Source organism: Thamnophis elegans, chromosome 5 (assembly GCF_009769535.1).
Source record: "Thamnophis elegans isolate rThaEle1 chromosome 5, rThaEle1.pri, whole genome shotgun sequence".
Lineage (NCBI taxonomy): Eukaryota > Metazoa > Chordata > Lepidosauria > Squamata > Colubridae > Thamnophis > Thamnophis elegans.
The window spans coordinates 35,280,015-35,302,370 of NC_045545.1; the positions used below are offsets into that span (position 1 = coordinate 35,280,015).

Genomic DNA, 22,356 nt, shown 5'->3' on the forward strand with positions numbered 1-22,356 from the left:
TCATAAAAGCAATGCTAGAAAGACTTCTTGTGCATCTGCTATACTTTTTCTGCTGACTTTTCTTCTATGGTTCCAGTTTTGCAACAACTTTTGGTTTGGATCTGACAACTTGGCCTAGTCAAAAAACTTGATATCCTTGCTTCTATGAAACTCTCCACCAATGAGTGCTTTGGGATAAAATCAAAGCACAATAAAACAAGAATCTTCTATGATAATTTGTTCTCCACTGAATTCACTAGACGCTGCCACCTAGCCAGCAGGTAGATTATTTCACTATAGCCTATTTTCTAGGCTAGTAATTAAAAAGTCCTATCAGCATGGATAGATGTGAACGTCTCAGGAATAGATAAAATTACTCAGCATAAAAGCCCTTCCTGATTGTATAGGCAAAATAACAGTGATATATGAAATAGGTATAGTTTAAACATAGTTTAACAAACTTCTAAATTCAAGATCAAAGAACTGAAAAGATATAGAGGAACAATGAAGCCCTGTAATTGCTACTAACTTTTTCTTTTTCTTTCTGCTATATAGGCATAGTCTGCATATAAATAAAAGATTTCACTGCTATAAAATACATGTTTGTAACAACACAATAACACATACGTACCCCCCCTCCAAAAAAATCCAACATTGTGATTACTGATACCAAGGAAAATATTCATATTAGAAATAGTCTTCCAATATATTTTTCAACAAAAAACACAGTATTGCAAAATAAAGATTAGTAGAAAACTGCATATTTTCATTCTTAAGAGCACCTAAATACCATATGTACATGAAATTACATATAAATTCTAACAATACTAATTTTAATATTGAAATATTAAAAGTTAGGTTCACATAATCAAAGCAAATACTTAATTATGCAGGAACTGAACAGCTGTAACAGTTAAAAAGATTAACTTCAGATAAATTGCACATACATTTTATAGAACTGGAGTATATTGCAAAGATAACTATATATAGTTTCTTCCTTATTTGAAATTCTGTCCTATCAGGCTTTCAGTTAATAAAATACAGAATAACTTCTGTTTAGATAATTGCTGAATTAATGTCAGTGTTATAAAAAGTTATAAAAAGTTATAAAAAGATGCTGTACACCCTAAAATAGATAAAAATGGAAAACATGAAAACTAAATTTTTGCTAAAGACAATCAGAAACATCATTAATTTATTGTCCATTTCTCTTGTTTACATATTTTAAGTAAGAGAGATAAGGACTGTAGCAAGAAAACTGCAGGGAGATTACCACTATTTGCCATTTTCATCAGTTTAAGTCTAGTCTATGCATGTAAAATGTGACTCTTAAGAGTCATTTTTATTATTTCAGAATATAGGTTAGAACGAAGTCATCTCCCTCCCACTGTAGATGCTTCCTGTATGTACCTGTGGAGTGGATTGGCCTAGAACTGACATTGTATACTATTACAGGTAGTTGTCGACTTAAAATAGTTTGTTTAGTTTGAAGTTACAAAGGCACTGAAAAAAGTGATTTATGACCATTTTTCACATTTAGAACCATTGCACTATCCCCTTGGTCACATGATCAAAGTCCAGATACTTGACAACTAGCTCATTTTTATGACAGTTGCAGTGTCCTAGGATCATGTGATCCTCTTTTGCAACCTTCTGACAAACCAAGTCAATGGGAAAATCCAGATTTACTTAACAACTGTGTTACTAACTTAACAACTGTAGTGATTCACCTAACAACTGTCACAAGAAAGGTCGTAAAATGGGGCAAAATTCACTTAACAACTGTCTCACTTAGCAACAGAATTTTTGGGGCTCAATTGTGGTCATAAGCTAAGGCCTACCTGTATTTTCGGTAAATTCTGTTTTATCCTTCTATGTGAAAGAATGCATATTCCTTCACTTGATTCTGTGGCATACATATGGCAATGTGAGAAATCAAACTGAAACTGTAAAACTATGGTTTAAAAAACCCACAATTTTTCATTAATCTATTCATTATGCTACTAATTCACAATTCATCCATCCACATATAACTACATTTGAATAAGAACAAAGATAGTGAAGTTCTGTTTTCCAGTTCATGAAATATTAAACACATAAATCATATATAGGATTAGAAGTGATATTAAAATATGTTCATTTTTCAGATTTTCAGTTTGATATTATACCATGCTTTCTGAATGTTCAAACTTGGTAACCAAACATTAACTATACTTAATTTTTTCCAGTATAAGGAGATAACATACTGGCTTTTTAAAAAGGTATTTTAAAATCATATGATATCAGGCAGAACTGTATTATTTTCCTTGATGGTCACAGCTGTTTCAATTAGTACATGTATATCATACATCAATTGCGTTGATATGTCCAATAGTGAATTTACACAGAATAGCTGCTCTGAAAGGAAGAAAAATAAAAAAGGCATTTTCATTTAATAAGTGTCATATGCAACATTTTTCTAAACATGTACTGCTTAGCATATACCTTTGACATGTATTAGTAAAAAGCTTCTATATGTGTGCAATTACAAAATATTTATGCAGAAGTATAGGCCAAACAGGAGACCACTATAACACAAAAATATGTGCAACCTTAAAGTTAGTTTTATTTTAAGACTTAGAGCATTTGAAAGCAACTGCTCACACAACCCCTGGAAACAAGTACAAATAACACATATAAGTAAAATAATCTTACAAACTGTAGATATTTTAGAGTGAATGTTTAACAATTGCTTTTAATTCCTTTGCTGTTATATGATGCTTATAGAAGTCTATATTCCAATATGTACAGCCCCTTCCCCCCATAATTAATAAATCTAATTTTCAATGCCACAATGGAAATGGAAAGCATGGTTATCTGAAGTTTATTTAAATATGTAGATTGACAATTTAAAGCAGTTTTGATAGTCACATAATTCTTTGTATGTGCATTTAATTGACTTTCACAATTACTGGTGAAAGTAATTCAGTAATTTCATTTTATATGGTTTCTTGGCATTTTACTTTTATATTTCACATTAATACAACATTTGGTATTTGATTATTTTAAAATAACCTGAACATTGAAACAGATTTTGAAAGATTTCTGAAGGTGCCGGTGAGTTTTTCTCTAACTTTAGAAGGAATTAAAATTAATATTACAACTCTACGGTGTGTGTGTGTGTGTGTGTGTGTGTGTGTGTGTGTAAAGTACTGAAACATATTTGTTTTCACATTCAGTCTTAACTAGAATATGCTTCAAATATCAAGATCAAAGAGATTTAAACAAAATTATCTGTTATGATTGTGTTATACACTATTCTTAATTAATCTTTAATTATTCTTAATTAAATTTAGCATTTATAAAAGAACATTCATGCTTTCCACAAGCCCTAGAAGCGCTATTGTTTGTTTTGAAAAAAATGTATCTAGAACCATTTATTTTATAATGTATATGACTTGAAATTGTTGGAAAAGTGACACTTTGGAAGCTCATCTTTCCTACAATTCAATACATTTGGATTTTAGCCACAAACAATTAGACCTAGAATAAATTGGGGGTAGGGTGGAATTTGAAGAAATTATAATTTTTATTGTTAGTCTGTAAAAATTGGTAAAAATAAAACATTGTACAGAAGATGAGAAAGATTTTATCACTTATTTATCACTTTGAACAGAAGACAGTTACAGCCGGGTTTAGTAAGTACTAAGCCAGATAATGAAAGGTTTTATAATTTTCAGATTCAACTCTTAAGATAAACATGCTCTAAAACTTTTCAGAAAAATATTATACAGGGCCGACAGATGTCAAAATCTCTAAGCACAATGAAGTATTCTGATTGTTAAAGTACAAATCTTTTATTCAAAGATTTTCTAATTTCCCAATACTAGAATATTTTGGACAATATCTGATCACAAAGGAGTAATAAAAGACGAGTTTCTAAATGCTATGTTAATCAGAAACAATTATACCTAAGGCACTGCAATTTAAGCTCTCTGGCAACAGGAAATGTTTGACTGGTATCACAGTCCTGCATTAAAACTCAGACTTAAGCGCACCCAAAATAAAAACCTTTGCGTGGATTTTCCTTGAAGCTTTACAAATAATTACACAATTTCCACATTTATTTGCATCAACGTCAAAGCAGAGAGAACTTCCTCTTTATCAAAACTGAAATATCACCTGAAATACTGTACTGTAGTACTGTAATACCAAATTTAATGCTCCTAATTACATAGATATGCCGATTAGAATCTTTTAAATTTAAATTTAGTTATATAAGATGATTTTAAATTAAAATACCTCTTAAGCCTGATCATGGACATCTCATTTGTACATCATAGTAGGGGACTAGCCATTGCATTCACCTTACCAACAAAGGAGCACTTCAGGATTATACCTATTTCCTGATCCCAAATACAGGCAAAGCCAGCTTTGCACTGTTTTTCTAAAACAAACAAACACAAATAAAAAACCATAGAACCTTTAGTTGATCTTATTTCATCCATATTCTCACTGCCTTTTTATCCAATTTAATTTAGACTTTCTTTTTGCTTTTCAACATTTGCCAACTCTGAGATTACTATCTTAAAATAAAAAGTTCAATTAATGGACAGGTAATACCCTCAGTTCCCTCTTTATTTCTTACAGGATCCCATAGGCACAAACTGTGCACTAGTTAAAGCAATCTACCCTAGTTATTAAATAAAATGAACGGCCTTACTTTTAATGAATATAAGGTTTCAGAACCATTTGTTCAAACTGTAATTAATATGAAATATAAACTTTTGATATATAACATGGCTTTCTTTTTCATAAAAAAGTCAATGCATTTACATTATATATTGTCAAAATGTTTTACAAATCATTGTTTTTGTTTCCTCGGGGTATTATTTAAAGGGAAGTAGTAAATAATAATCTTTTAATATAAGAAAAGGAAAAGCTTCACACACATTTCTAACCCAAGTCAAAATTCATTGTTCTCTTTTTCATGGACTAATCAATTTTAGTTCTTCATTTTTATCTCCCCCCCCCCCCAATAGCTAAGTTAATCAATTTGTGCCATAATATATAAATGTATTGTCCCTGATTTCTTTACAGCTAGTGACCTATAAAAATCTTTAGCTCCCAAAAGTGTTTTGCAGATTAAATAAGATAAAATATAAACATGCGATACATTTGAGTATCACTGCCATGACCAGTGCACAGTAAATGAATGCACTTTTTTTAAAAAAAAACTTTTTAATGATAATATAGGACTGATACCTTCTAAAAAGTGTTAAATATATTCAAATATATATATGTATGTATGTATGTGTGTGTGTTAAATTACAGAATTATATTTTATGCAGCTTTGTTTTAAAAGACAACCCAGTGTACTGAGATTTATTCAACTAAATGACAGAAACACAAACGAGCACATGTTCACATACATACAGAGGTATGCACACCCCACTCAGTCTTCGAATATCTCTGAGAGAAGAGCCGGAGCAGAAGTCAGATAATTTCCTTTCCAAAACATACCGGCCAATTTTACAGAAATTGATCCCATCAATGATTCAGCCTAGAATATTATTTCTAGAAACATTTTTATCCCCCTAAACCCCAATGACATTGAAAAAAATACTGCATTGCAGCATTTGCCAGTATATCAGAGGGTATTCTGTCAGATGCCCCAAAGTCAAAGGCGTATAATTACATAGTAAATGCCATATAATAAGGAAACTGAGAGACTCTATGCTAAACACGTATATTGATTAATTCCAAGTGCATTCAGAGTAGCTCATCCATTATGTTGTTCAAGATCATATGAAATTCAAGAATTACCCACTAGTGCCTACATATCAAGTTACTTTATGAGTCAGTCGTCCTGATAACCTAGAACCATAAGCTCTCCACAAGCCAAGCAAAAAGAAGACACAGTGAAACATATGGAGCAACTCCTCACAACAATGATAACACTAAGTATTTCTAAGTTTGAAAAGCATAATTCAGGGAGACCACAGTATGGAAAAAGACATGAAAATTATTCAGGAGTTATATATTAAGGTACCCGAAGAGTAAAACTATCTATCAAAGTTCAAGTTTGATTTTCAGAACTATTGCATATGAGGAACTGAATATGACCATGCCATTCCTTTGAGGCTATTTATTAAAAATCTCTTTTTAAAAATAATTTTCCTATAGAGGTTGATTTGATCCTTCTTTAATTTAACAGAGCTCAACAATAGTAAGATACTTACAAAAAAGGGGGGACAAAGGGGGGGAAGGAGAAATAAACCAAAGAAAGGATGTTTGCACAGCAATAAGAGCATCTCTCTATGCTCTTCATAGTTAAGTGTGCCAACTTCATTCGTTAAGTATAGAACAGTAGGAAGAATGTACCCTTTTATACATCCGCAACATACCTTACTATTACATTTCAACCATTTCAGTTTTTCAATAAGTGTCTTAATGCTATGATAATAGTAAATAATTCATTGATTTTATAGAAATTTTCTTGCATCGAGAGACTTCATAGGTTTTTATGTATTGAAAAATCTATTTCTGCATAATATCTAGAACCTGTGCGTATTATATTAATTTCTGGACAGCTGAATATATGAGAGTTTGGGATTAGGATGGTAAAAGAAAAACAAACTGCAAACTTTTGCCAATAGATTTAAAAGGGGAAAATAGAGCAAGAGAGAAGCAATACGGAGAATAATAAAACAAAAGAACTGCTTGCTGCAACTATTCAAAGATGAATGTAGTGAGGGGAGGTGCTGGATAATTTAAATGCAGTATGAAAATTAGACAAATTAAAATATTTATAGGCGTTTATATTAAAAAATATTATCAGAGATTACAGAATCTACATAACTTGTTTTTCTTACACAGAAGGCCAATCTCTTCTTCGACAAAAACTGAAGAAGCATTATTCTACAGAACAGATTTAAAACAATGTGAATTTTGCATATTTTACAAATTTTATAGCATTTCTACTTAATTCCATCTTGCAAGTTTAGGATATACTAAATGAAAGATGAAATTTGCCAAGCCTCACCAGTGCGATACAGTTTAGTGATACTATAAAAATTAAATAGGATAGAAGCAGTTTAATAATAAACTGTTATGTATATAAATACTGTATAAAAGAAAATATACTTTTTCTTATCCAATTCAACTACAAAGTCATGGCATTTCACATATAAACATATAAATCACAACATTTTCATACATTTTCTATACTTACGAGTAAGTTTCTCTACTGTTTTGAACTGACATTTAATGAATACTTTGAGAATGAATTTTCAGATCAACTATTTCCATTCAGCATCTTTTGTTACAATGTACTATTTCCTGTCTTCAATGTATATTCATGCATATAGAATTTATATCAGTAATAAAATGGTTAAACAACCCCCACCCTTAGAAAAAGAAAGAATGACGAAAAAGAACAGATACCACGTTATGATATATGCTTGTGTGGGGAATATATCTATGTGGGTTATAGCTATATAAACCAATTTAAAAATAGAGAAATTGAATGTTTATTCATATGGAAAAAATAAAGTTGTGGCTGCCACAAAGAACGGCAAAGTTAATTGAGCTAGATCTAGAATTTGTTTTTTTCAGTGTTTGCAGTATTCCCACATGATTGCCACCTGCTCCCCCACTCAGCTTCCCCTATCCTCGTTTCCCGGGCAACCTTTCACTGGCTTTTCCTCCAGCTATCGCTTTCAGTTCGGCTGCTCAGTCTAATCTTATTTGTTTTACACCCATCAAAACAAGCAGCTAAACAAAGAAAATCCTACAAGAATAGGCAAAAGACCATAGCTTTGTTTCTGAGTTTATAATAAATATTCGGGGGGGGGGGTGCCTGTAAGATATTTAATTTGAACAAAAGTAGGAGGGATGAGTTGAATGTTAATGCTTCTTTCGTTTACTCTTTCCTCCATCCTCATGATTGCTTCATTCTGTCAAGACTTAAAAATCTACATTTGATCTAGCCATTTTGCACAATCTATAAGAACAGCAGTAACAGCAAGAAAGGGTGTGGGAGCAAGGGGGGAAAAATCAGACAGTTTTGGATTTTTTTAAAGAAAAGAATATGTTAAAAATAGAAATACTACTATCACATTAACGGATTTAACTTCCTTCCACAGAAAAGTAAGCACTCTTGTTTCACAGCAGCCTTAATATTCCACGGAAACAGTCCATGTAGTCATTCGATTCCTGTTCAACTTATCACTTGCGTAGCACAAATGAAGATTAAAGGGCATCATATGCTGAGCATGTAGTACTAAGACACTGTGGCTGTCAGCAGCGATCAGCCCAAACGAAGCATTCTATGCCATGACACTCATCTGTATTTTTACAATAGTTGTACATACACATTACATGCCTAGGTGCCCTCATTAAAATCCAAAATAGCCTATAATTTTATTTATAGTTCACAATCTGCTATCCCAAGCAAGTACAATTCACAAGCCGCACAAAGCCTGAAAGCCGAGTGTTCCTAGTGTTCACTTACCATTTTCAAGCCATTCCACTCCATCTGTGATCACAAAGATGGACCCTTACAGCCCCTCACCGTGTCAAAAGCAAAAAGAATGTTATGTAAAAGCTGACATTCCTTCTTACAGAACTCCTGCCCAACGATGCAACACATCGGCATATACTAGGCGCTGCTACACATACAAGCCGCCTCCTCTTTTTATGAGGTCATGACAGGAAACTCTTTGAAATACAATATGCAGCATTTATTGAAGCTCCTATAAATCATTATTTTAAAAAAATTACCGTTGTCTACTGCGCAATACACCAAACCAAAACAGTATCTCTTTCAAGGCATTACCTCTCTATATAATTTCTTTTTAAAGGATTCTATTTTGCATATGTATTACCCGCATGTGAATGTGGGAAATTTTACCACCCCAGCCCCCCTCCTTCAGCAGTTCTGTTGCCCAATGCAATCTTGGATACATTTAAAGCAAAAATTATAACCAACATTAAATGGTAAAAATACACCATTACTACCCTTTATTAAATACTAGGCAAGTAGTTATATATGTGAAAAAGAAAAAAGAAAGGAAAGCTGTGAAATGACAGGAGAAAGACATTTAACAAGCAAACCGAGAGGAGCAAACTAAACTAATGTGATAACACAGACTGATAAAAACGGAGACTTGTGGAAAGGGATATGTTCTATACACAAATTATGAAAGACTGCTGTAACAAACAAAATTTTAAAAACTACTAATACCTACCATAACCATTCTTAATGGCAAATAATGGGTCTTGCAAGGCTTCAATTCCTCTAAAGATCTGATATGGTTTCAGGGAATTAAATGCTTTATTGTATCTTTAAAAAAAATCCACAAAATATACAGGGCAAGATATATGATGCAGCAAAAAGAAGAAAACCCAAACCCAAGCACTGTGCCTCAAGCCCCCTGAATTTAGAATGTAGATAGCGACTGAATAGAGCCTTGATGAAATTGGCTAGCAGCTTCTTCTTTTTACATCCATTTATGGGACCATCTGTCAGCTGAAAGCGAGATGCGATTGGCTAGGGAAACTAAAGGAGGCGTTGCAACATCAGGTGCTATTGAAATTAGCTACTGCCAGATTGACAATGTTAATGATTTGGTGACCTCTACAACAACAGAGACCAGATTTCTGAACTGCAGCTTGTGTCTAGTAATTAAGGGACAGTTGAAGAACATTACAAATGCATGGATTTTGCCCACCACACCCCACACATACAATATACATAGAGGGGAAATTCAGGGCACACCTAGAGTTTGAACACACTGACCTGTAGATGTTATACTTCGATCATGTTTCAAACTCAGTATACCTCTTAAATCCAGACTGTTTTAGCCACCTTATAATTCCAGACAAATGCAGATTTAATTTTGTTTCCAGATTCAAAATATGAAAAAACTTACTGTGTGTTGTAATTATTTTACTCATGTTAGTTTGCTAAATTCACGACTTACATTAACTATATAAAGTATCTTTACAGCTTATATATTTAATAAATGACAATTATAATAAATGTTGCTATGTATTTCATAAAGCCGATGTGCTTATATGGAAAATGAAAATATTTTAATGAAATGTATAACTGTTCTGATGTAAAACTAAGAGTAAAAATGATCTGACACATAATCTTTAGTCTTTTTAAAGTCCAGCTACAACTAGAATTATATATATATATATATATATATATATATATATATATATATATGTATATGTATATGTATATGTATATGTATATGTATATGTATATGTATATGTATATGTATATGTATATGTATATGTATATGTATATGTATATGTATATGTATATGTATATGCATATGCATATGCATATGCATATGCATATGTATATATATATAGCCCAAATATGGGAGGAAGATCACTACTTCCATTCTCTGTCCTTCGGCTCATCACAAGAGACCATCCAGGCAGAAACCCAATATTTTTATTGTTTCCTTTTTGTTACATTTGTTGTATTTGTGCTAGATAGATAGATAGATAGATAGATAGATAGATAGATAGATAGATAGATAGATAGATAGATGATAGATAGATAGATAGATAGATAGATATAGATATAGATATAGATATATATAAAATTTGCTTTCATCAAATCAATCTATATGGTCCTATGAGCATAAAGCTTAGATAATTAGAATGCACTCGTATTAACTGGGATCAACAATTCTTTATAAATTGTATGCACTGTAAATTCTTATATTACAAATATAAATGAAACACAACCTTAAGTAGCATTTATTGTGAAAAGCAAATTTTCCATATATTGAAGCAAACCATTAGCATGGACTACATTGTAAGTTTATATTCCACTGACATCCCAGTATTATTAAACAATAGTAATTTTTTTTTTAATGCAGACATGAGTTTTAAAAGAATTGAGTAAACCCTCCTAAAAATGAAGAAGTTAATGTAATACTTGTGAATAGTTTAAATAACTGATAGCTTGCATTACCTTCTCTTAGACATTTAGATTTGATTGTTTTCTTCAAATAAATGACAATTAACTGAACATTTTCAAAACTGAAAATTCAAAATATACAAACAAAGAATAAATTCAAGGTCATAATGAGATGCATCCCAATTGTAAGATTATATGTTCACAGATAAAGTTTCATTTGTAATGCTAATCTTAAATTAAACCTTCACTGAGGTCAAAAAAATTAAACAGGGAATTAAGAATTTTCAACCTTTCCTACACATCAACACACTTCTTTAGGCATTCATGAAGAAGATCCAGCTTTTTGTCTGGAAAAGTCAGCAATAGTAGAAAGTATAAAAAAAGCTGTCTGGCCAATATAAAAAAACCCCATATATTCCATATTGCACATTATCATCCAAAACTAGACAACATGGAAAGATAAAAAATAAACCTAAAGGAAACAAGAAGAAATATGCAAGTGTCTATAGAGGCCTCTTATTAAAGACACAAGCATTATTCTATTGTTGGGGGAGGAATCAGTATTATTATCAGATTTCCAATAGGTCTATTCATCTTTCAGGATGGGGGGCTGCCTACTGCATGACCAACAGGACAGAATTTGTAAACATACATTTTTTTCTAAAATCTTTTAAGCATTCAATAAGAAAAGCTATTATTTCATGCAAGCACCCTCCCCACAAACTGAACTCAAAAATGCTGCTAATCCATTTTCAAAATCAAATGAAACAGCACTGCTTCTGCCCCCCTTCTTTCTTACCATAAATGAGCAGTTTCTGGACTCATTAATGACAGTTTCCCTTAAAAGAAGTGATCTCATAGCACTGTGTCCCTCTCCACCATGCATACATCCTAAAGATTGCGGGTATCTTAACATCAGGAACCGCCAGCAAGCTTTCTCATACACAGCCCAGATGGACTATACTTGAAGCCAATTCAGCATTAATAACTACCTACTATGTGCCTTACGTGGTTTAATGTCCTAGGCAACAGCAGCTGATTAAAACAAATAAAAGACAATCCTGCTATCCAAAATGATTGAAGGGATTGTCCTTAGAAATAAAGCAAAGGATGATATCTATTTTTTTTTTGTTCTTTTCTTTTAAATCTCAGTTTGAGGATGAAATCCTTTCTAAGCAAATGGAGAAGGAAAAAGAAAAGAAAAACAAAATACTGCCCAGAAGATGTGACAAAATATTACCTCATTATTTAACAAAGCAGCACTAAGCGTCCTGGTGATTTCAAACATCTTGCCACAGATTTTGGTTTTAGAGGAACAGAAAAAGAATCCTTTGCCAGTCCAGTCCTCTATCTGCACAGAGGATATCAATTTTCCTGCACAAAACAATATTATCTCCCTGGAGTTAACACATTAAAACATCAAGTCAGTGAGCTGCATTTTCCCTCTTAGCATACGGAATAGATTCCCTCTGTAACATGTACTGCTCTCTTTGCTAGAATAGCCTGCTGCCCCAAACATGGTTGTTACTTAAACTATTCTTTAAAATAACAGTTCACTCTCTAACCACCAGGTGGGCAGTGTGGAATGATTCAAAATGAACATCTTGAGATTGCTGTTGAATAGGATAAAGCTGAGATTCTTCAGACACACACAAGGCTAAGTGTTGTTAGAAATGAAGAAGAGTGGTGTGCAACCTTTTACTTCTTCTACTGTTAAAATATAATCATGCCCTCTTCAAAAAGTTCATGATATTTAAAAATTATTTAGAATACAATCATATCCATGCTTACCTTGAAGTAAGCCCTATTGAATTCTACAAGGTTTACTAATGAGTAGGCATGCATAACCTTACCCTGTTCCCCAGGACACCCCATCTTTTTTAGTTCTACTTTGAAATTCTTACTTGGCTTTTATGGTCATGGACTAAACTGTTAGCTGAAGACAAAATGATATTAATTTAAGACTCAGATAAAATTTAGTTGTCATTTTTTTCCTATAGGCTTTATGATTCTAAACAAGAACTCTTTTCAGATTGTAGCAGCTGGCAGGAAATAATACCTCTGTGTGGAACAGCAAGGCCATATTACAGTATGCTAATTCAGGGAGAGTGTAAACATAATGCAAAAGACTACAGAAATTGTGTATTAGCATCACTACTAATAAATGCTGTGTTACATCACTGTCAAATTGTTATTAAGCATGGCATTTCACAAAATATAAGGCCCCTGCCTCAAGGAGCTTGAAATGTAATGTTTGACGGGGTGGCAGCAATAAAGGAAGGGGGTAGTGATGGGTAAAAGAATGTATGCTTCAGTAGGAAATAGGAAAGGTTTCAAGACAGGGAATGTGCAAAACTTAATATACCTGAAAAGGCCATTTTAAGTGTTCTAAATTTGGAGGGGGAAACATTTTGTTTATCTCCAACTCAGAACAAAGCAGTGGCAGTTTGTTCTCTCTCTCTCTCTCTCTCTGTGTGTGTGTATGTTTCTGCATCCAATCAACTTGGTTTTTTTTTTTCAAATTCCTTCAAGCCATGGAGACTTGAAGAAACGGTAATGAATGAAATTGAAGGCATAGGTGCCTTCCCAGCTGTGTGGAACTAGTTACGACTAAGAGCCAGTTATACAGGTTTAGAGAAATTTTTTGAGAAGCCCTATGATGGTTTACTAATGTCTGTACATTCTTTGCTTCCCTTAAGTCTATTTTACTCTTTCCTTCCTTAGTTTGGCTGCAAAAGCATGAACTATTCAGTGCAGGTACATTATGATATGTTGTTGAGCTTTCATGCTGCAAAGGTAGAAGCTATGCTGGCTTGTTATTGAGCTTTACAGGCATAGTAATGTGTATTTGGAACTATTAAATTTCCTAACTTTCATTTTACTAAATAAAATTTACTAAATTTCCGAACAGTGAGAACAATTAACCAGTGAAACGGCTTGCCTATAGAAACTGTGGGTTCTGAATCAGTGGAGGCTTTTAAGAAGAGACTGGACGCCACTTGCCTGAAATGGTCTAGGGTCTCCTGCTTGAGCAGGGGGTTGGACTAGAAGACCTCCAAGGTCTTGCAGTTAACTCTTATATATTAACTTTGTTTTTTCCTTAGGCAGCTAGGACCACATTAAAAAAACTCAACTAATAACATATCAAATTTTAATCAGGAGCAGGCATATGGTCTAAGCAATTCCGTTATTATAAGACACACTGATATACCTGCAGCTCTTCTTTTTTGCAATGGTAATGCTTTCTATTCCAATTCAGTAGATGTCTACTACAATGTAGCATTGAAGTACAGTATGCCAAATCATTATGTAAATGCTGCACATTAATCAAATGCAAATTAATTAGAGATTTTAAAAATAGTTTGAAATAGTTTACCTGCATCTAAATATGATTATTGAGAACAAGGGCAAACTTACAAAACGAACCTTAGAAGTTCAAGTAATTAAGTCCCTTTAAGTTTGTTTTTCAATTTTTAATCATAAGCAATCAATGTCACTTAAATACCTGATCATATACTGGGTTCAAAGGGTTGTTTAAGCATGATTGATGTTACAAGTGATTGGGTTTGCACCACAAGCTAAGCCATAAATCATAGTTTATAAATCACAATGATTGGGTTCACAGAACATGTTTGCTCCCTGGCCTTTTCCTTGCCATAGAAAGTTTTTATTTTCCATTTTCATAACATATAATCACATGTATACTATTACATAGTCAATATCATGTTGTATTATTACTTACATCAATTCATCTTACCATCAACTACCAAAGAAAAAAAAAAGAAAAACCCAGTTTGGCTCTTCTGCTCTCCATGCACCATATTTATACCTTATCCGACACTTTCTTCCCCTCTCTCCTCCCCCTTTCTACATCCTGACTTCCCTCCATCATTTTCTACTCTACTTCCCCTTCCTTTCTCCTTCTCCTCTCTCCCCTTACCACTCCTCCTTATACACCTCATCTTCCCCCTTCACCCTCTCTCCTATCTCTCTCTTCCTATCTTTCTTCTCTCCCCTGCTTCCCACTCTTCCTCTAATTCACTTGGTGTGTTTCAGCTTCTCAGCAAACTCCCTTTTGTGTTGATGGTATTTATAATTCCATTTCAATATACATAAAAAAGAAAAAATAGCAGTATACATGTACAATCATCCAACATCCCTCCTCCAACTTAATAAACCCCACTTCCTCCCCCCTCAACCCCCCCAACCTTCCCCTACCCTGACTTCCCAGAACCATTAAAAGGTATAAATCTTTAACAAAAACAGTTTAAGATATACTTAAAGAAAAGTTAATAACATCTTTGAATTGAGCTTAGCTCCTCCTTGCTAGGCTAACTATAAACAATTTGTATCATTTCTGATCTTAATCATAAGCTATCTGAAATTTCCTAGACCCATATTTATTTTGAATATAGTCAATCCATTTTTCCTAGTCTTGTTTGTATCTCTCATTTGAATTATCCTTGAGATATGCAAATATTTTAGCCATCTCTGCTAAGTTTGTGATTTTCAATGTCCATTCCTGGATAGTAGACAAATCTTCCATCTTCCGGTATTGCGCCACTTTGCATATCAAATGCAAAGTCAAGTTAATCTCTACTGATGTACAGTCAGTAATACATAACAAAAAATAGGTGGGGGGGGGATAAACTTTATCCTTTTTTTTAGAACATTTTGCATAATCCATCATATTTTTGTCCAGAATACCTTAACCTTTTTATAAGTCTACCATGTCATTTAATTTATATTGATATTTTTTCCCAACCCGTAGCAAGGCATTCCCCAGAACATGACCTTTAAAATTCTCATCCACCTCTTTATTATACAGCAAACAAGCAGCCATATACCAAATCATACCCTTCAATACTGAGCACTCCATCCCCTGCTAAATTGATCCAATCGCTTAACAATCCATATTAGAGATTTAGTTATCATCATTAGCCCCCTGAAACTTTTTAATAGCCATCTGAACATCTTGGAATTTAACCTTTGGCCTAGCTCCTCCTACTGTTTCTGATGTAACACCTGTATGCTCCTGAACGGTGGCTTGTGTACGTTGCTTTCTTAATTCCTGTTCCATTTGTCTAGTAACCACGCGGTCTTGTCTTTGTTCTTTAGCTTCTTGTACCTCTGAGAGAACAAGTTGACCCCCCCTTGTTAAAACTTGAGTGGTTTGCTTTCCATCATATCCTTCTTGTTCTCTTTGTCTAGATCTAGAGGAAGAGGGTTGTCCAGCCTTCAATACGTTGGTGTAGAAATCTTGTGCCTTCCATACTGTATTGAGGCGATGTCTTTTTCCAAGGTAGCTAAATGCGATGCCGGCTGGTGCATCCCATCTAAACTGTATCTGGCAATTTTTAAGCTCTTCAACTAAAAAGACATAGTCTTTCCTAGATCTCAGCATTTTAGGTGGTATCTCCTTCAAAACAGTCACCTCCCGACCCCTGATTTGAAGCTTATTTTTGTAGGATTCCTGTAATATTGTATTTCTCACATCTCTAGTGGCGAAGTAGACCACTATATCTCTTGATAAGTGTTTTTGTTTTGCCAGCGAGGAATTAACACAGTAAACCTTTTCAATTTGCCAATCAAGATTTCCTCCTGACCTTCCCGCCATCAGGTCGAAGGCTTCAGAGAGAGTCTGTTTCAGGTTCTCTTGTGTATTTTCAGGGAGGCCCCTTATCCTTAAAGCAAATTCCATTTGCCTATACTGTAGCATTATGATTTCATTTTCTGCATCGCTAACGTTTTGCTGGACCGCCTCCATCTTCATTACCAAGTTCGTATTAGAGTCACTAAGATCTTCTAACTTTTCTTCAAGGCCATATGCATAACCAGCTAGCAAATTCAGAGGCATCTAAAAGTCCCCTCTAATCATTTGGTTACATGTCATAAGTTCTTCAGATATCTGTTTGTTAGAAGCAGCTATCTCTTCCTTAAGTTTTGCTTCCATCATAACAGCATGATTTTTTAACGCATTGATTAATTCCTTCTGCAGAATTTCCCTTGTCAGGGGGTCCCCTGCAGAAGTAGAAGGGAGTAATGATTGTATTTTAGCAGAAGGCGCTGGTGAATTTCCGGCACTGGGGGGGATTTTTGCTTAGAAGCCATCTCAAGTTTAATCTTCTTTAGTCAGTTAAAAAAATCCAAGCAGTCCAATTATGCAGTAATTGCTATTTGGTTTGATAATAAATCACTTCTTAGTAATACATCACTTTTAGACTTCGCAAAAATTCTATCCGAGTCACGCCCCTCCTACACAGCTCAGCGCCATTTTTCATAGGACTTTCAGCAGTTAATTAGCAGAAGGAATTCTTTGCAGATGGAGCTAAGGATTTATATATACAATTAGATGTTCACCAATATTGGTTCAGCTCAGCTTGAGGACCACAATAAATCATTCATGCTGAGGATGAGCAAAAACCTTCGTTCTGCAACAAAAGGCAGAATGAATCCCGGCTTGGATCTGCCATGCTGCATGCTCCCAGCGTTTAGGCTGAAAGGGCTAGTTGGAGAGCTTCTAATGCATAGCTTCTCATCTCTCTCTTCTAAGCCCGAAGAGAGGGTAAATAAACTGCCAAACAGCTTGATAGATTGCTGTTTAGACAGATTAACGACGCCAAGATTCCAGAGCTGTTAAAGATAACAACCCCCTGTCAGGCTCCGCCCACCAGAAGCTGGTTCACAGAACATGTTAAAGCAAAACAAAGCAAGTCACACAATCACTGTATGCCACATGTGAATACAGTTCAATGGTCTTAAAAATTCTAAGACAGTAAGACCTCTTTCATGTTTATGTATCAAAGTCTCTACATTTCATGCCGTCAAAGGCAGACATTCTTCCACAAAGCTAAATCAACTTAGAACTACACATTAAAATTCAAATTAATCTGCTAAATTACAGCTGTGCTTCTCTTTCACTTTTTAGATGTATTTGGCTCAATTCCTGTTTGGTTTCTTCTCCATTTTTAACCTTTCCTTAGCGGTGGCGCAGTGACTAAGACGCTGAGCTTGTCGATCAGAAAGGCTAGCAGTTCAGTGGTTCAAATCCCTAGTGCCACGTAATGGAGTGAGCTCCTGTTATTTTTCCCAGCTTCTGCCAACCTAGCAGTTCGAAAGCATCCGTAGCCTTTGCCATTTAGTCATGCCGGCTACATGACCAGAGACGTCTTTGGACAATGCTGGCTCTTTGGCTTTGAAACTGAGATGAGCACTGCCCTCTAGAGTTGGGAACAACTAGCACATATGTATGTGTGAGGGGAACCTTTACCTTAGCTCTGATACTTTTCCTTCTGACACAGTGTTCCTTATTAAGATTTTATTCAAAATCACTGTATCAAACTCAACCAATTGTCTGAGCCTTTCAATTGCTATTACTTTAATAATTATTTGCAAAATATCTCTTGCATGTACCTAACATTTATGTATTCTGTATTCAATCAGTATTGTAGCTAGATTCAGAAGATTCCTGATATGATTTCAAGGACAGTTACCACTCAATGGACACAGCTAATATTAATAGGCCACTCCGCCAACTTAATTTTAAAAGCACACGCTTATGATACCATCTCAAGATAATAAGATTTATAAGGAGAGATTATCAATCTGTCCCATTAAGTCTAGTGAAGGTCTAAGCCCTTATTATTTGAATGGCAAAGGACAAAAAAAATCTAATTGAAAATTGAAAATAAAAGCAACAGGTAGTTCAATGTTCAGTCCCAGTTTTTGCTGGCTGCGAGCCCTAAATAAACATAGATAAATTCTCTGGCAAAAAGTTAAACAGTAAATGCAAAAACAAACTCTCACAGCAAACCAGGTTTACATAAAGCAAATCACTTATCCAAGTGCTTCTTTGAATCATGAACACGAACTAGAACAGGAATGGAACGGAACTAATGAACGAACGACGTTGACTTCTGCAACTAAGGCATGGCACCATCAGTCTTTTATCCATAGGAGGAGATCCTTAACTAGCCCCAACTGCTTCTTATCTTCTGTAAGCATCCTGAAACCACTCACAGTAGATTTCTGTGTCTGATAGCAGCTCCAAAGGCTCCTACCAAGCCACAACACTATCCCCCACCACAGGACCCTTCCCCCGGGTCTGACGGTCCGGATGCGGTCGGAATGGATTGTCCATAAGATTGTCCATAAGATCTCCTGTGTTTCCTCCTTCGTAATTCCCAAATACCTGCAGGAACATTCCCCTTGATCCAATGCTCCCCAGGTATCCGGTGGCCACCACGTCTCCTCCTGCCCTGTGCGGCGTCGACACCCGGTCCAGGGTCCTCCACCCTCTCCAAGGCCGACCCACCAGCCCCCGGACTGTCGGAGTCTGGCGGCGGCTCTAACAGCTCCGGCCAAGCCCTAACACCCTGTCCAGGGTCCTCCACCTCCTCCAAGGCCAACTGAAAAGACCCCTCGCCGTCGGAGTCTGGCGGCAGCTCCATCGACTCCTGCCGGGCCACCACACTATCCCCCACCGCAGGGCCCATTCCCCGATTCCAATGCTCAGGATGCGGCCCGGAACGGTTGGTGACGGCCTCCACGGAACACAGTCCCAGACACTGGTATCCCATCGGGATCCTAGAAACGAAGTCCTGTGTTGCAGGGACCGGGGTCGGCAAGGGCTGGAATCTTGTTGAAGCCCTCCTCGCAGACCTGGCCCATTGGCACTGGACACACGACTCCATGCACTTCCGCAAGTCATTTCTTAAACAGGGCCACCAAAACTGACGGGATGCCAGGCGCAATGTCCGGAAAACCCCCAATGTCTCGCTGCAGAAGCGCCATGAACCTGAGAGAGCACCAGTCTACGGATGTGCCCTGCGGGAACATAGAGCCAGCCCTGATACTTCAAAAGATCCCCTTCCAAAGTCCATGGGGAAGCCGGCCCTACTTCCGCCTTTTGTCATTCCACCCATTCGTCACCCCGTTGTGCATCCCGTATCAGAGACTGTATGCTCACAGGATGATAAACTGCAGCACAGGATGCAACGGGTAGAACAGTCCGAGGTGGAAGCGAGTCCGCAGGGTCAGAGTTCTCCGATTTTCTAGGCAGGGCATCCGCCCTGGGATTCCACACCCCACAAATGCACGCTACATTGTGCGAACGGGGTATCACAGCCGCACAAACATGCCGGTTGTCTGACACGATAGTTCATTGCTGAGGGATGGCCCCAGTCCGCGCAACCCTTCTATTCTTCTTGGGGCAACTCCCTGCCAGGTGTCCAGAATCCCCACAGTAGAAACACAACCCCTCAGCACATCGTCTGTCCATCTCTGTACGTGACACTCGAGGTCTGACAGCACCCAACTCCATGGGCTCCTCCCAGTCCACTGCAGTCTCTTGATAAATTGGCACGCCTCTGCAGCCAGGCATCTATCCGGAGACACAAGTGGACCAACGTGTCGAACGTCGGTGGCCTGTCCACCCTCGCCAGTTCATCTTGTAAGGCATCAGACAATCCATCTTGGAAAGTGTCCATCAGAGCTGGTTCATTCCACGTTGAATCCTGGCTATGCAGCCTGAATTCACTTACATAGTCTTGCAATGAACCACTCCCCTGCTGCAGTGACTTCAGACATCTGTTTCCTCCTTAACGGGATTCTCAAACATACGCTTAAAGTATTGACAAAAACCCTGGAAGTCATCCAACAAAGGGCTCCGCTGAGTTAAGAAGGGAGTAGCTCAACGGGCAGCTGTGCCTGAGAGCAAACTGATAATAAATCCCACCTTTGTCCGGTCAGTGGGAAAGCGACCGTTGACTTACTGAACAGTCCTTCTATGTGTGCTGCGAAGGGAATCCAATCATGGGTTAACTTTGTCCTTTAGCCTAGAGACTGAGTATGTAAATTTGACCACGCCTCCTCTGACTGGACCGGGTCAGTTTTGCACGAAGTCAGCCGAGAAGATGTATGTCAACGTCACTCAGGGGCCTTGGCCAAACAATAACTCAAGTCAAGTCCAGAAATGTCCAGTCAGGGGAAAATGCAAGGTTAGTCACAGAGTCATAGTCAAGGTGGAACCCAGGCCAGCCGAAACAGCGGGCGGGTTTGGATTCCATTCGCAGCACACATAGAAGGACCATTCAGGTAAGTCAACGGTCGTTCTCCTGTGTGCTGCTCTGGGAATCCAATCATGGGACATGCCAAAGCAATTAAGTCCCAGGGCGGGAGCTAGGCTGGTCAGGATCCTCCGCAGAAGAAAGGACCCTTTGCAACACTCTCCGCCCAAAGGAGGCCTCAGCCGAGGCGTATACATCAACCTTGTAGTGTCTAATAAAAGGTGAGGGCGACGACTAAGTAGCCGCTCTGCAGATCTCCTCCACCGAGGCTTGTGTAGCCCAGGCCGCTGTGGCAGCTGCACTCCTGGTAGAATGATGAGTGATACGTCTGGGAACCGGCCGGGAGTGACTGTCGTACACCAGAACGATGCACGCCTTCAACCATCGGCCGATGGTGTGGGAGGACACCTTCTGCCCCACGGACGACGGCTGGAAGGAAACAAATAGCGCCTCCGATCTTCTGAACGAGGCCGTGCACTTAACATAACGTTGGAGGGTTCTATGAACATCCAAATGGTGCCACTGGCGCTCTTGGGGATGGGAAGGATGCGGGCAAAAGTCCGGAAGGACGAGCTCCTGAGCCCTGTGAAACAACGAGTTGACCTTCGGGAGGAACGAAGGATCCAAACAGAGGACCACTGTTAGGATGGAAAATGCAGAGGTCAGCTTGCACAGAGAGCGCAGCCAATTCCGAAACCCTCCTAGCCGATGTAATGGCCACCAGGAACACGGTCTTAAGCATCAGTAGCCGAAGGCTGATGGACTGGATAGGCTCGAACAGGGCAGAAGTGAGAGCCCTGAGCACCAAGGTCAAGTCCCAGGTAGGATAACGGTGGACTGTCGGAGGCCTCAAGTTCGTTGCACCCTTCAGGAAAGCCTTGACCCGTGAGTGCTGGGACAAGGAACAGCCTTGACCGCCTCCCACCACCGTGGATAATGCTGTGACTTGCTGACAGAGCGTGTTGGGCGCGAGACCTTTAAGTCCTGACTGTAAGAAATCCAAGACCTGTGGCACTGAAGCCTTGATGGGGTCAGCTCCGGTTCGGCGGCACCACCTACAGAAGGCCTGCCAGGTGGCCTCGTAAATACGTGCAGTGGATGGACGTCAGGCCGCCTGGATAGTGTCGATCACTTGACTTGAATAGTGAAGGTCAGTCAGAATAGCCCGCTCACATGCCACACGGCTAACTGCAGGAGCTGGGGGTTCGGATAATTGAGAGCCCCCTGGTTGAGCTGGATCCGGTTGTCCGGAATGCTCCACAGCCGTGAGACTGACAGGTGCACGAGGTCTGCGTACCAGGGACATCTGGACCACATCGGGGCAACCAACAGCACCTCCGCCTGCTCTGTCAGGATCTTCTGGATGACCGACGGAAGAATCGG

General features: G+C 37.5%; 1 protein-coding gene across 1 annotated transcript in view; it reads right to left on the minus strand.

Annotated features, from left to right (window-relative positions):
- Positions 1 to 11,822, minus strand: part of ELAVL4 (ELAV like RNA binding protein 4) — a 115,538-nt gene extending 103,716 nt beyond the window's left edge. The window contains 1 exon segment of the mRNA XM_032218421.1: positions 11,706 to 11,822. Within this exon segment, the coding sequence (XP_032074312.1) occupies positions 11,706 to 11,822 (117 nt within the window).
- Between the last annotated feature and the right edge of the window lie 10,534 nt (positions 11,823 to 22,356).